Here is a 15,016-nt window from a genome sequence, read left to right as displayed (position 1 = left end):
TCGGGGGATATTTTGGTTTGAGTGTTATGCAATCTCCCCCCTGAATCCTTATGTTGTTATCTCGTATGTGTCAATTGTGTCTTGGCAAATCTGCAATAGTTTTATAAGTTAAATCAACAGCCATAAGTTAACTTGAATAATGCAATTACATTAGGGAAAAAAATGTGATTGACTTTGTAGTCGTATCATCAGACCTGTGTCCACATGTTCTGGACGCACGGGTGAAGAGAGGGGCTGAGCTGTCAACTGATCACCGCCTGGTGATGAGTTGGATTAGATGGCGGGGGAGGATGCTGGACAGACCTGGGAGACCCAAACGAATAGTTGGGGTGTGCTGGGAACGTTTGTCTCCCGTTCGTCGAATCTTCAACTCCCACCTCTGGCAGAGCTTCACCTGCATCCCGGGGGAGAACCGGGATATTCACAATTTTCATGGACAGGATTTCTAGGCACGGTTCGGGGAGTCCGGTTCGGGGGTCTTAGGATCTCGTCTCTGCATTTTTGGAGATGATGTGGTGCTGATGGCCTCTTCGGGCTGCGACCTTCAGCATTTACTGGGACGGTTTGCATCTGAGTGTGAAGCGTCGGAGACCTCCAAATCAGAGGCCATGGTTCTCAGATGGAAAAGGGTGGAGTGCTCCCTCTGGGTTGGGAATGAGGTCCTGCCCCAGGTGGAGGAATTGAAGTATCTCAGGGTCTTTTTCACCAGCGAGGAAAGGTGGGAGCGTAAGGTTGACAGACGGATCGTCTGCAGTTATACGGTTGCTGTACCGGACCGTCGTGGTGAAAAGAGAGCTGAGCCGGAAGGCCAGGCTCACAATTTACCGGTCAGTCTATGTTCCCATCCTCACCTATGGTCATGAGCTTTGGGTCATGACCGAAAGAATGAGATTGGGGAGTTTCCTCCGTAGGGTAGCTGGACTCACCCTAAGAGCTCAGTCATCCGGGAGGGGCTCAGAGTAGAGCCGCTACTCCTTGGGACACGTATTTTGCACATCTCCATGTTCTTTCTGAAATATCAAAGTGGCAAAGCTGAATCCTTTCATTTTCCATGATGTGGCCCTCACTGGAAAACCGTTTGGTCACCCCTGGGTTAGACTTTGCTCTCACAGCTTCTATCCTCCTTTGTGTGTCATCTGGAAACAAACCCGATCATGCTCTTGGCCTCATATTGCCTCAGTTATTGCTTCAGGGCGCTTGTCTTGCTTTGTATTCCCTGACGCATGTGTACAGGTATTTGATCACCTGAGTGATGCATCACACAGTAAAATACCAAAGGAGGTTATTTCCAGTAAAACTAGCTGGTGAACATCTCTTCTATGGGTGGGGGGCGGCTTTGCAATAAACAGCACTTAAATGACACAGCTGTGGGAGGTCTTTAGCGAGCAAACCTCTCAAGGTTTTGCATCATATCCTGGTGGTTTGTGATGTTTGGGTTGAAGAGGTATTTTATTTACATGACGCTGCTGGTGGTTTATCCTGTTGGCGCCAGGTTGTTACGGGAAGTGGGAACGAAAGAACCGGTGTCATAAAAGTGAGGATATAATTGTTGGGAAAGTGCAAACATTTTCTTTGAACAGCACGATAAAGTGTGTCCAACTTAAACAGTCATCTGTGAAAATTGAATCTTTGCCGCCTACTGACCTGGCATGCATGTTCAAAGGCTACAAAGCCTGACGGCCATTGTGAAGTGCAGCGTTATCATCATTATCGTCATTACCACACAGACGAGGGCCTTCAGTCACGTAGCCAGCTGCCGTTTGACGCCCCTGCACAACCTGAAGTTCCATTGCGCCATTGAAGGATCATGATGAAGGATCAGGTGGGATCTCCGGTAACGTTGGAAACCATCAGGGCCATCAAATTACATTTTTTCTCAGCAGAGAATAAAACTTTCAATGTCCCATGTTTGGTGCTCGTTCAAATTCCAAACGGACAATTTTGTGATGATGGAGACGAAGGAGACCTTTATTTCTTCATAAAAGCCTTCTCTCGCAGATGCCCCTCTGACTGCAATTGGCTCCAGTATCAACCTTAATTTGGCTCCCGTGTCTTGATGGACAACCAGTGGGATCCTCCGACTCGGGGCTGGTGATATTTTTTTGGGTCTTCCACTTGACTTTTCTGTTCCATAACCCTCAGGCTGTTTGAAGACATTTCAAATAACCGTCTTACTGCGCTGCGAGAGGCCAGCTCAGCCTCCAAAGAGAGAAAGCTGTTTTGCCTTTGCCATCCAGAAATCCTGACAGTGTGAATACCTGACAGAAAATCACACCAAATGGAATGGCCTTTATTGTCATTATACAAGATGTACAACGAGATTGTACAAATCCACGTTTTTGCCTTTTAAAGGCTGCGCTCTTCAATTTTTGATGAGCTGATGAGCAGCCTATTTGACTTTGATGCTTGCTTACTCCAAAAATGTTTTGTGTCGCTCCCATTTCGAGCTCTACTTCCAACCTCCTTAGGATTCAACAGTGCAAAAACGTCATTGTTTGCATTTTTTCATCTGGTCTTAATATTCTGAAAAGAACACTTTTCCAGGAGTCTACCATGAAACAACACAGTCTCTGTGACGTGCAGAGGCTGCAAGTACAAACATGGGGATGTGCTGCATGAGAGGATGTTTATATAGTCACCACTTAGAGAGGAAGATACATTGTGTGTGTGTGTGTGTGTGTGTGTGTGTGTGTGTGTGTGTGTGTGTGTGTCCAAGCATCAACAGAAGCCCACACATTACAATATGCACCTGTAGTACCCCTCCTGACCCACTGCTGAGTCGGCATCCCTGCCTGTGCAGCACTATTGAAGAAGAAAAGGTCTCTTCCACATTAACAAACACCTCAGCCCAGATGACCTCCGTGCGCCCTTTGGCTTAGGCACCACAAGTTTATGCGCGCAAGATTAAAGTGGTGCCAATTTGTGACGCCGTATTTTTAGAATAGAGCCTCATCCGCTTTCATTGTAGCGTGATCCCACTTCAAAGCTGCGACCCCAGCATACACTTCCATCTAGCTTTCCTTCACCTCTGACACACGCCACAGGTGTGCTGTGGGGTGGATGATATGGCAGATTTTCGTATCAGTCCGATCCCGGTAAATACTGGGTACATGGAAAATTAAATACTTACTTATCTCATAGTATAGTAGGTTGGAATCAATGGAGGCCTACCCATACACTAAAGGTTTTTTCCATTGAACAAATTTTTATTTAATAAAGAAACTGAGCTATAACAAAAGCATAAAATCGATCCGACAAGGAGCGAGTGCATGTTTAAACAGCAGCCAACAACCTTCAGACATTATGAAACGCCAGATATGTGCCAAACCAATCTGTCACATGCATCTGCCACACCTTGGAAGTAGTTAAGGTGTGTCTGCTGCCCACAAAGCCAGCGCCGCTTATCAGTTATGACTGAAGCCTGAATAAAGAACCACATTCCACCTGACAGCAGAAAGGAAAGGGACTTTCCGGTCCGCCTTTCCTCATTTGACAGAGCATGCCTGGCATTTACTGAGAAATGTGGCTATGCTGAGAACTTTGGCAGGGCAAAGAATATAACTGCTACTGCCGGCAAGGTCAGGAGACATGCAATGAGGAATACGCTTGGCACATACTGTATGTCACAGCAAAGCCTATTTCTTGTCTATGCGTTTAATCGTGCCATTAAGAAAGCCTGTGGGAATTTCATTTGGATCCATTTCCTCATTGCAATTCACACACTTAGACATGAAGTAAAATGACCTCAGTCTGCACCAAAATGTCCCACTCTATTGCTGAACAATACAACATCCAGAAAAGTTCAGATTATGTCCAAAAAAGCATGAATATTTATTGTAATAAATACACACATTCCACACTTGGAAATAGCAAATAATTTAAACAATACACAAGCACAAGTTTACCAGTAGAGACACAATTTCCTGGAAACGAATAAATTAACTTAAAAAAAAAATCTTCTCCCCCTCAAGTGGAGCAAATTTCACTCTTCAGTCCATGTGAGTGCAGTTTGGAAAATCTCTGGTGGGAGCTTTAAAAGCGACACCATGACAGCTCAGTCCACAATCCTGCGTGTCCGGACCGGATGACGTCATCTGTGCCCTTTTCTTTTGGTCCGACAATGATTATTTCACGTGTGGTCCCACACACACCCTGCAGAGGAAACAAAGAACGGTGAAGTTGTTGCAGTTGTTCATTTAACACGCACATCATGGCAACTGAAATGTTGGTTTAGTAGTTTACCATATTAGGAGATATTGATTATGGGTGGGCGGGGGGCTCAGGGAGCCCTCGCCATGCGCCTCTCCTGCTGGCCCGGGGACGCGCTCTCATTGTCCTGGCGCGTCTTAAAGTCCTCTATGGCCTTCCGGTTCTGGTAGTCGATGAGGGCCATGGTGATGACCGCATTCCAGCAGTTGTCCTCCCCGGAGGAACGGAAGTCTATCTCTTTGTTGTCGGTGGTGACGATGGTGAAATAGACGAACTTGCCGGTGCGCTCCACGCAGTCCACTTTCTTGATGCACTGCAGCTTCAGCTCTTTGCCCCGGGAGCGCTTCTGCGTGTCGGCGTACATATTGAGGCTGTCCGTGGTCAGGACGCACGTCTTCCTCTTCCAAAACTGGAGCAGATTGTCGCTCCTCTTCTCCAACTCGCCCTCCTTGAGCACATGGGAGCGCTCAGCCGCGGACATTTTCATTTTGTGAAAAGTTGTGACACAACAAAGTGGGTCAGCCCGGAGAAGGAGCTTCTCACGGGGTTGGAGTAATCCGGAGTGGCTTTGTGAATGAACCGGTGTGGAACAACACTTTTTATAGCATGCTCTGGTTTGGGTCCTTCCCACTTGACGTCACTTGGGAATGCATCAGCAGTTGTCTGGGGGTTGATTCCAGGCAGCGTGCGTGTGCGTCTGTGTGCGTGTGGGCGGAAGGCAAGCCGGATCAAAAGCTAGAGGAAGTTCTAAAGGTGGACCCAACCGCCGCACACACCCTACATGTTTGCTTAATTAGTTACTAACTCCTCATTCTACTGTGGAGGTTTGGACAAACCGTCTTCTTTACCATAGTGGACTACTACTAAGTACGATTAAGTCGATTTTTTTCATTCATTTATTTCATTTTTTATCACATTTTTTTCATACAATAGTTTTCTTGTGAAAACTACTAAAATAACATTTTAGTACAAATGCATCTGCAGTAGGTTCCGAAATTCTTTATCACATCCCTCATTTCTAGTGGTTAATTGGCTCCAGACCCAAAAATGAATTTCCGCAACATAGGATTAAGTGACAATAAATAGAATAGTTAAGCGCATAGAAAATCTGTTAATGACTTTGTAAATACATTTGTAAACATTATTAGAGCCCTGTATACATGAAATAACACCCCTATAGTCACAAGACCTGGGTTCTTTTATCTCTTTGTCCTTTTTATTCTGGCTTTTTACACAAATGTTGCTATTTCTGTGTGTGTGTGTGTGTGTGTTATGTGTGTGTGCGCGCGTGTGTGTGTGTGGTTGTCAAAGCACTGAAAGACACACCCAAACTAGTTAAAAGCTGTTTCCATTCACCGATCGTGCTAAAGGGAGTCATATGTATGTGTCGCTTCAGGAGTATAGGAGACTACAGGAAGTACATGGAAAGAGCACTCAACATATGAATTATGAGTCAAACATGAGGTCATTCTGCTTTTGCAGTCTCGCTGGATGCACTGTGTTATTATCCTCACATGGCCTTTCATCTATAACTGACTTCATCACATGACTCATGTCTGTTGTACATGGCCCAACTCCGGGTGTTTGTTCGAAAAGACGCGAGAAAGACCGCCCCTGTCGCTATGTCTCCTGGAGCTTGACCTCATCCTCTACGGCAAACCCAACCTGACCTCTTCAAGGAACCCTGCGGGGCCGTGGCGCTAATTCTAGTCATGTTTTTCCATGCAGGAGGTGACATCTCATCGGCACACATGCATAAATACTCCTTCTTTCCCCTCTGTTTAGGGGTTTTTGGTGTTGCTTGGAGGTGTGTGCACCTGGTGTGTTTTCGTTTGTGGAAACATTGCGGTGGAGGCATGCCCAGGATCTGTGACTCAACGTGTGCTGGACCGCACTTTGGCACTTTGCTTGCCAAGGGAGGACCTTCTGACTCATCACATGGATTCATGTCAAAGGAGGAACAGATTATGTAAAGTATTTCTACCTTTAGGCAAGGCAAGCGTATTTATAGAGCACAATCCATACAAAAGGTCATTCAAAGTCTTATGACTTTATTCTCGTCACACTGCAACTTTCTTTCACATTGGGATACACCTTTTTTAATCGTAATATTATATTATTCGTAAAATTAGGGATTCTTTTCCATTCCATTTTTTCCATCTTCCCAGTATTTCAACTTTCTTGTCAACGTTCTGCTTGTAATATGACATTATTGCCATAATATTTACACGTTACTGTCGTGATATGACATGATAACTTTTTCTGCAAACTAATTTCAGAAAATTACAACTTTACTCAATGTGTTGTTTTGTTCTTTTATTATATTACAACTTTAAGCATGTCTTTTTTTTATATTTTACTTTGAAATGGCCCTGCGATTGGCTGGTGACCAGTACAGGTTGTGCCTCGCATCTCGCCCGAAGTCAGTTGGGATAGGCTGGAACATACCCGCCACCCGCCAGTGACGATAAGCCGGATAGAAAATGGATGGATGGGCTTTTAAATTACATTTTTCCTCACACTAACAGCATTATTAAATTCCGACTTTTCCTTATTAGATTACCACATTTTATTCTTAATATTTTCACTTTATTCTTGCAACATTCCGGGCCACACTTTGGATGTCCCTGCCTGAGGTTCTTTCCAGGCCTGGCTGGTTCTACATAGACTAAACTAAATCCCCCGGGGACACACAGTGGAAACATAATAGGAGGGGGATTGTAGTCATGGCATTAAAATGTCCAAAAAGGAAAACCTCAGTTTCTTAACTTATGAGTGTGAGGGAGTTTTCCAGTCAGAGGCACAGAGTGCGACACATCATCAGCCGTTTGCTTGTCATGTTGGGACATGAAGAGCCTTTTTTGTTTATCGTCCATCACATCATGCATACACTTTTGTAGCAGTAATTCAGTAGAGTTAAAGATAACCGTGGGTTAGGGGTAACATTACGTGGCACAGCAGATTTATGACACACTACCAAACACGAATGTCACAACAAGTTAGTGGTGTGCTGCCAGCAAAGCCTTCTCTGCTGGCCTAAAACTCAGAAATCAGAAATATTGACCTACATTTCCAACTTGAAATAGATATTTGCTTTGTGAAATTGTATTTATTTACTTCTGGCAGCCTATGATCATCCTTTTGTGTCTCTTAGTTTCCCTGCTTTCATACGTGTATGTGTCAGTCAGTTTTTTGTCTAATCATATTTCAGCTTCTGTGTATTGCCATGTCAATGTAATCTGCCCACGGCATTCAGAATCAGGAGTGCTGGCCCATGTCACATATACATTTTAGCGCCGGGGCTGTGGCATATTTCAGATTCTACTTTTTTATCCGCTGACTGCCTTATGTCTGAAAGCTTTGGCCTTTCATTCAGAGATACCAGTGCACTTGAACACATCATCACATGAACTGCGCTAACTGAGCCTGTTCCCTCATGAAGTGGGATGGGGGGCTTCAGAGTTGAGTTTTAGCTTGTCATGGCAAAAGTAGCTTGTGTTATTTTTATGATTAGTATTATTGCTATGGTTATTATTTTATGGTTATTCCGGTGCTGAAATCTGGCCCTTGTTTCACCGAACAATTGCTGACACCTAGTGACCAAAGTAGAATACTACCATCACAATTACAATGTGTCTTATGCCTTGTATATGTATTTTATGTAGTTATTTTTTTAGTTCAATTATCCATTTTTGGGCTGCACGGCGGTCGGGTGGTTAGCATGCAGGCCTCACAGCTAGGAGACCTGAGTTCAATTCCACCCTCGGCCATCTCTGTGTGGAGTTTGCATGTTCTCCCCGTGCATGTGTGGGTTTTCACCGGATTCTCCGGTTTCCTCCCCCATTACAAAAACATTTTAGCTTCATTGGCCACTCTAAATTGTCCATAGGTATGAATGTGGGTGGGAATGGTTGTTTGTCTATTAGTGCCCTGGGATTGGCTGGACACCAGTCCAGGGTGGACCCCGCCTCTCACCCGAAGACAGCTGGGATAGGCTCCAGCACCCCCTGCGAGGATAAGCGGTAGAAAATGAATGAATGATCCATTTTTATGCTAGATAACATTTACTGAAATAGTTTAATTCATTCATTTTCTACCGCTTTTTTTAATATAAAAAGGAAACCATGAAACAGCATGATTTATGTATGCTTTTTTGAAAAACAGTGAGAGTGAATTCAAACTGTGACATTGACTGTATTTGAAAATAATAAAATGTTCTTACTTTCATGTGTATATGTGCAAGAAGTGTTTGGAGCTATACGTAATCCATCAAAATCAGATATTTAGCATTTTTACCGTTGAAATATGTAAAAATGTAATTGCCCAATATACTGGTTATTTGAATTTTTTATTCCCTATCCCGTAACACTATTGCTATCGGCATCAAAAATCTGTATTGTTCAGGCTTTAATTAACAGTAAAATGAACAATAATGTATGTAATGTATGTAATCAATACGTAACGAATTAACCAGCGAATGGAATATTAAGCATAATATTGTGACAACCAGGTTGTGTTGTATAGGTTGATCATCTTAATTCCGGTGATCATGAACGCACCTCGTAGTGCGGTGTGGTTTGTTGCTAAAGAGGAACTGCAGCAGGACAGAGCGACGCAAAATGTGTCCGAGCTTTGGACTACGGTGTTGTTACTGAACACTACTGCTGGAAATAATGCGAACAACAGAGCGGCATTGTTTCTGTCGGGAAGCTGCAACATTAATTGGTCTCGTCTGTGGCTTTTCCAAATGAGCCGCTTTCAACAAAGACATAAAGGTCCCGCCCGCTCTCAATGTTAGTGGTCCACAATTCAGCTTTAAAAAAAGAGTGATGAATTTGGGGATTGGCCAGACAAACGCCAGTCACAGTAAGAACACACGTCATTGGTTCGCTGATCCTGTGTTTTTAGACGGTCTGTTCCCTGCTTCAGGGCAGGCACACTAACAGCAATGGTGCGCCACTCGAGTCGACATTAATGTGGAGGTATTTGCGGGGGTATTGTCAGACAAGTACCGGCACTGATGCCCAACACTCGGATCATTTAATTTTGTATCTGCAAGTGTGAGTAAACCAAACAGTTAGTTTGTTGTTCGTCATTAACAGGGGATCACAAATAGCATATTCTGTCACGCCGTGTAAGTAAGAGCCTTGAAAAGATAGTATTTAAATCGCCGTAGTTCTATTTATCATTTGAGGGCATTTGCTGAACTTTGCTTATACAAAGGAATTCATCCTAGAGATAGTTGTGGATTGTGGCTAGTTAGTTTCTACTGGCCCAAGTTAGTGCAGTGCACTGCTAGCTTCATTTAGTTGCAGCTGAAAATGTTGTGACAATGACAATCTCCGCAGCTCAATGTAAAGTATGGCTAAATCGTTAGTAAGTTATTACTCAATTGTTAACGAATACGTAGCGACACAGAATGCCTTTCCCAGAACTTAACATCAAATGAGTTGATTGATGCCTTAAGAGGCTAATTGAATATGGTGTGGTGGTATGATGGTCACAATGTGGGCCTGCTTCCTTTGGCTGTTTGTTGTTGCTATTGCATTGCTGGAAACAGCCGAAAGAAGCAAACAAATACTTTAGTAATCAGCTATTCCCTGCCGTGGTACAAGTTGGTGGCAGCTATTTCAGTTGAATGCTTGTTTGCAACAAATGACTTGCGCTACTTTTATTGTCTCGCTCCCGTTGCTGCTTCTAACATTTTGAAGCTCTATTAGAGCCTCCTTGTGATCCAACAGTGCAGCTGGTGTTAGCATAACAAAAACATTGCAGTTTTTGGAAAATAATCTCAATGAAAAGATTATGTTACAAAGTCACATGTCACTTTATGAGAATAAAGTCGAAATGTTAAGAAAAAAGCAGTTTTATGAGTATAAACTTTTAATGTTCCGATAAAAAAAAATTATTTTAGTGGAATAGAAATATTAAAAGAACATATATTAAAGAACAATTTCTTATAGTTGTAATGTAATGAAAAACAAAAGACAAAATACATTTGTAATTTTTGGAAAATGACTCAAAATATTATGGGAAAGACGTCCTGAAATTACAAAAAGAAAATGTCCAAAGATTATTGAAGAAGAAAGTTTAAATATTTGGAAAGTTAAAAACAAATCAGGGCGAACAAGAGCAAAGGCCAAAATTCATATTAGTAATAATATATTTTTGCATTTTGATGGATTTTTTCTTGAAATATACATAACTTCTTAGCATAGTACAGTACATATAGTATCGTTCAACATGTTTTTCTCTTCTCTTTCTCTATCCTTAATGTTAATCAGTAGACATCTGGGTGGTGACGGCCACCATGTCGGTGACTGTTCATGAGAATCGGAAATCCCGCACCAGCACAGGATCCATGAACATCTCGCTGTTCCACAAGCCGTCGCATCCTGACAGCGTCTTGACGCACCTGAACACAATGAGGAAACAATGCATGTTTACAGATGTCACGCTGTGGGCTGGGGATCGCTCCTTTCCGTGTCACAGGTAAGAGGGATGATTGCTGCTTGAAACGCATTTATCACCATTGTATTTGTTTGAATAGCTTATGATCAGATGTGATACATTCATGTCAGAGTAATTCCAGAAGGAACTCAGGGAGTGACTGACTGAGGACTAACTGACTCACAAACATGCTAACTCACTAATACACTGACTGACTGATAGGACTGGAGCCATACATTAACCTCACAATATGCTTCTGGGGTGAGACTCGGCACCTCCAGCATGAGGTCGATAGGCGGATCGGCACAGCATCAGCAGTAATGTACCAGACTGTCATGGTGAAGCGAAAGCTAAGCCGGAAGACAAAGTTCTCAATATACGTATCTGTCGATCTGTGTTCCCACCCTCGCCTATTGTCACAAGCTTTGGGTCGTGGCTGAACAAACGACCTTGTGGATACAAGTGGCCGAAGTGAGTTTCCTTCTTAGGGTGGTTGGGTTCACCCTAAGAGATGGGGTCAGGAGCTCGGCCAGGCAAGTAGTCCGGAGTCCTCCTGGACACCTCCCTGGTGAGGTGTTCCGGGCATGCCCAGCCGTTAGGAGGCCCCAGGGCAGACCAAGGACACGCCGGTGGAGGTGGCCGAAGACCGGGAAGTCTGGATTTCCTGAATGAGAGCGCTCCCCCCTGTGACCCAGATAAGTAGAAGAAAATGGAATGGAGTTTAATGAATTAATGTATTATGGTAATACTTTTATTGTTTTAAATGTGAACTTTCATCACATTGTAATGTCGTGGGATCTTGTGACACTGCAAGTAATGTCTACTGCCACCATTGTCTCTCCTGCACTGGCTGTATAAACCGAAAGAAGAAGGTGTCAAAGCCTCAGTAACTTGCTAGGAATGTTCAATAGTGGCAAGCTGACATCATCGCTCTTCTGGGTTTAACACAGGGGATTTGAATGGGACTTAATATATCAACACTTTAGGCTGATAGATTGATACTTTCTTTGGAAACAAATTATGACCGCAAGATCCATAAAAGCCCGACTGATTGACTGACTGACTGATTGACTGATTGATTGACTGACTGACTGACTGACTGCCTGACTCATTCACATCAAGTTTTTTTAGGTGCCTGTCAGTAAGACTTTGTATCTACAGGGCAGTCTTGGCAGCATGCAGTCGTTACTTTGAGGCCATGTTCAGCGGAGGGCTACGAGAAAGTATGGACAGTGAAGTTCATTTCAGAGACACCATACACCCTGAGGTACACTTCATTCAATAATACTTAAAAATAAATTTGTTTTTCACATTGCTATTGATATAATTTTTTTTTGATACTGATAACCTCTAACTTTTTATATCTATTGTTTTACAAATGTAATTTTAATGTAGATTGTGCACACCCTTTTAAGAAGGGGGACTGTAGGGTGTGTTCCAACTATCGTGGAATCACACTCCTCAGCCTCCCTGGCAAGGTCTATTCAGGGGTTCTGGAGAGGAGGATCCTTCCGATAGTCCAATCTCGGATTCAGGAGGAGCGGTGTGATTTTAGTCCTGGTTGTGGAACTGTGGACCAGCTCTGCACTCTCAGCAGGATCCTTGAGGGTGAATGGGAGTTTGCCCAACCAGTCCACATGTGTTTTGTGGACTTGGAGAAGGCATTCAGCCGTGTTCCTCTGGGAATTCTGTGTGGAGTACTCTGGGAGTACGGGGTATCGGACCAGCATAGACTGCAATAAGTCTGACCCGTTTCCAGTGCGGGTTGGACTCTGCCAGGTCTGCTCTTTGTCACCCATTCTGTTCATTACTTTTATGGACAGAATATCTAGGCCCAGTCAGGGCGTTGAGGGGTTTTGGTTTGGTGTGGCGTCTGCAGTGATGCAGTCTCTACATCGGTCCGTTGTGGTGAAGAGAGAGCTAAGCTGAGAGTCAAAGCTCTCAGATTTCCAGTCTATCGACGTTCCTACCCTCGCCTATGGTCATGAGCTTTGGATAGTGACCGAAAGGACAAGATCGCAGGTACAGGCGGCCGAAAGGAGTTTTCTCCACAGGGTGGCTGGGCTCTCCCTTGTCCATGACCATAAACAATATGTAATGACACAGATATTTGACATCTACTAGTAGTATTTATTTTTATATGAAAAAAATGATATGCCGATATTGTCCAAATCTCAGTTTCCAATCCCGATATCAGCCAATATCAATATGTGTAACATTACATATCTCCTGTGGTGGAATGAAAACAAAAGTGTTGTATACAGCATTTTTACAGCAGTTAGGAGTGAGAAAAAAATCCAATATCGGTGTCAACCGATATTGCATTTTTATCCTGACATCGGGCTGATAATTATCGGAAATGCCTATTTTTTTTTTTATAGAAAACCAGAGTTGTTGTTACAGCTCTATAACAATATTCTTTTGCTCTTTCAGGTCTTGGAACTTCTGCTGGATTTTGCATACACATCTCGTGTCGTTATCAACGAAGAGAATGCAGAATCACTGTTAGAGGCAGGGGACATGTTGCAGTTTCATGACATCTGTGATGCCGCAGCAGAATTTTTAGAAAAAAACCTGCACTCTTCCAACTGCCTGGGAATGATGCTGTTATCAGATGCCCACCAGTGTAAGAGATTGTACGAGCTGTCTTGGAGGATGTGCCTTCTTCACTATGAAACGGTAAACGGCCCTGCTTACGTTATGTCATATTCCTTCTGACCTATAATTATTCAGGTCTTCCCGCAGCTAGGGCATAATGGACTAATTGTTTTACTTCAATACACATAACACACATACGCAACTGGGTCCAAGTTATGTTAGGGTTAGGGTTATGAGAGCAAACCCGCCATGTTAGATGGTGATATTGACGCAATCACAGAGGACTACCGACAACAGACTCCCACGATAATGAGAGAACCAGAATGTTTGTTGCTGTGGAGCCAACAACTCAGGGAGAAAAGAGACTTTTCTCACATTTGACGGTCAAACAAGTGCATTATTGCTAACAGTGTTCACTGTGATGCAGATGTGGGTGTCTGAGGACTTCTATAGTTTAACGAAAGAGAAGCTGCTGGAACTTATACTTAGTGACGAGCTGGAGACAGAAGATGAGCAGGTAACTACTTACTTCATTGTCGCTTTGAAATTGATCGTAACAACCGATAGCATATTAGACTTCAATTATACCTTGAAATGCAGTCATTCGAATCAACATAGTTTTATTGAGCTTTGCTGTTGTTGTTTGTCCTGTTTCTTTTTGTTTTGAATGACTTTATTTGCAGGTCGTTTTTAACTCTGTTATGCGATGGGTTCGGTATGACTTGGATTGCCGGCGTCACCATTTACCGGAGCTGCTTCGGGGCATCAGATTGGCTCTTCTGCCTTCGGAATGTCTTCTACAGGCCGTAGCATGTGAAGAGCTCGTCATGGCCGACAAGAGGAGCAGGTAACATTTAATGCTAATGAGCTGATGTGGCAGTGTCAATCTCGTTGCGTGCTATCTAAAGTGCTCATGACACCATAACATATTTGAACAAAAGCAAGAGAAATCAAAGTACACTAATCTCTTACCACTTCCTGCTTTGAATTTCACAGCTTCACTAACAATGTTGCACGGTTTGATATATACATGCTGTGATCATGCATTAACATGTACACTGATGATAACATGTAATACCTACAGCATCTTGCAGTAAATCACGACCGAAACGTCACTCCTAGGCGCATTGATACACATACTTATGCTAGTTCCGTCAACAGCAGCAGCATAGATACAGCGACAACACTTATGTCCGCTCTCCTTGAGATGCCTGTGTCTTCCAGCACAAGTGTGCTCCAGTCCTCAGGTCTAAAATGGTGACGGCAAACCAGCATCTTGTTGAGTCTTTGTAGCCAAATGGAGAGCTAGGTATCCACTCTTCCGTCTAGCGATTAGCGACGCGTCATGTTAGTCTGCCAGATAAATATAGCTTATCATGTTAGCTGCCACAATAACAATATTGCTGTAGCTTGGCTAATATCCAAGTCAAGTATGTAAATTGAAGACTGTTGGCGTTTTTGTGGGGGCTATAGCTTCAAAATGAAAAACTCATTTTCTCAAGTTATAATGCACAGAAAAGGGAAAGAAATATGTTATGTTTCACATAAGGATTGTGAATGATGAAAAATTCCCCCTGAAAGCACACTTTCCCTTTATCCTCTTACATCAATGGCTCATAGCATACAGTGCTATTGTCAAATTATTTTAGGCAATTTTTGTTCGTCTTTGTATTTGTCCAAATAAAGGAAAGAAGATTTGCGTCTTTTGGAAGTGTGACCAGGCTTAATGAGTCTTTTCAAGTGTTCCAGCAAAAACCTG

The 15,016-nt window shown here is 43.2% G+C and overlaps 2 protein-coding genes across 6 annotated transcripts in view; one reads left to right on the top strand and one right to left on the bottom strand.

Annotated features, from left to right (window-relative positions):
• Window positions 1-15,016, top strand: part of LOC131131254 (kelch-like protein 25) — a 34,347-nt gene that overhangs the window by 11,491 nt on the left and 7,840 nt on the right. For 2 of the 5 annotated variants that reach the window (XM_058075781.1, XM_058075782.1), the window contains 5 exons: window positions 10,494-10,701; window positions 11,821-11,926; window positions 13,093-13,338; window positions 13,685-13,774; window positions 13,941-14,104. In XM_058075781.1, the coding sequence (XP_057931764.1) occupies window positions 10,520-10,701; window positions 11,821-11,926; window positions 13,093-13,338; window positions 13,685-13,774; window positions 13,941-14,104 (788 nt within the window). In that variant the 5' untranslated portion in view covers window positions 10,494-10,519. Of the gene's footprint in view, window positions 1-4,800; window positions 4,963-5,994; window positions 6,179-8,874; window positions 9,076-9,121; window positions 9,270-10,493; window positions 10,702-11,820; window positions 11,927-13,092; window positions 13,339-13,684; window positions 13,775-13,940; window positions 14,105-15,016 lie in introns of those variants that run through there. The other 3 variants (XM_058075778.1, XM_058075779.1, XM_058075780.1) reach the window with 3 other exon arrangements.
• phlda2 (pleckstrin homology-like domain, family A, member 2) lies at window positions 3,218-4,810 on the bottom strand. Its single transcript, XM_058075783.1, has 2 exons — window positions 4,243-4,810; window positions 3,218-4,152 (listed from the first exon to the last, which is right to left on the bottom strand). The coding sequence occupies exon 1, from the start codon at window positions 4,694-4,696 to the stop codon at window positions 4,280-4,282; it is 417 nt and encodes a 138-aa protein (XP_057931766.1). The 5' UTR covers window positions 4,697-4,810; the 3' UTR covers window positions 3,218-4,152; window positions 4,243-4,279.

This window comes from Doryrhamphus excisus, chromosome 6, assembly GCF_030265055.1.
Source record: "Doryrhamphus excisus isolate RoL2022-K1 chromosome 6, RoL_Dexc_1.0, whole genome shotgun sequence".
Taxonomy (NCBI): Eukaryota; Metazoa; Chordata; class Actinopteri; order Syngnathiformes; family Syngnathidae; genus Doryrhamphus; species Doryrhamphus excisus.
The sequence above is the reverse complement of the archived record's forward strand: the minus strand, read 5'-3'. Positions and strand labels throughout refer to the sequence as shown.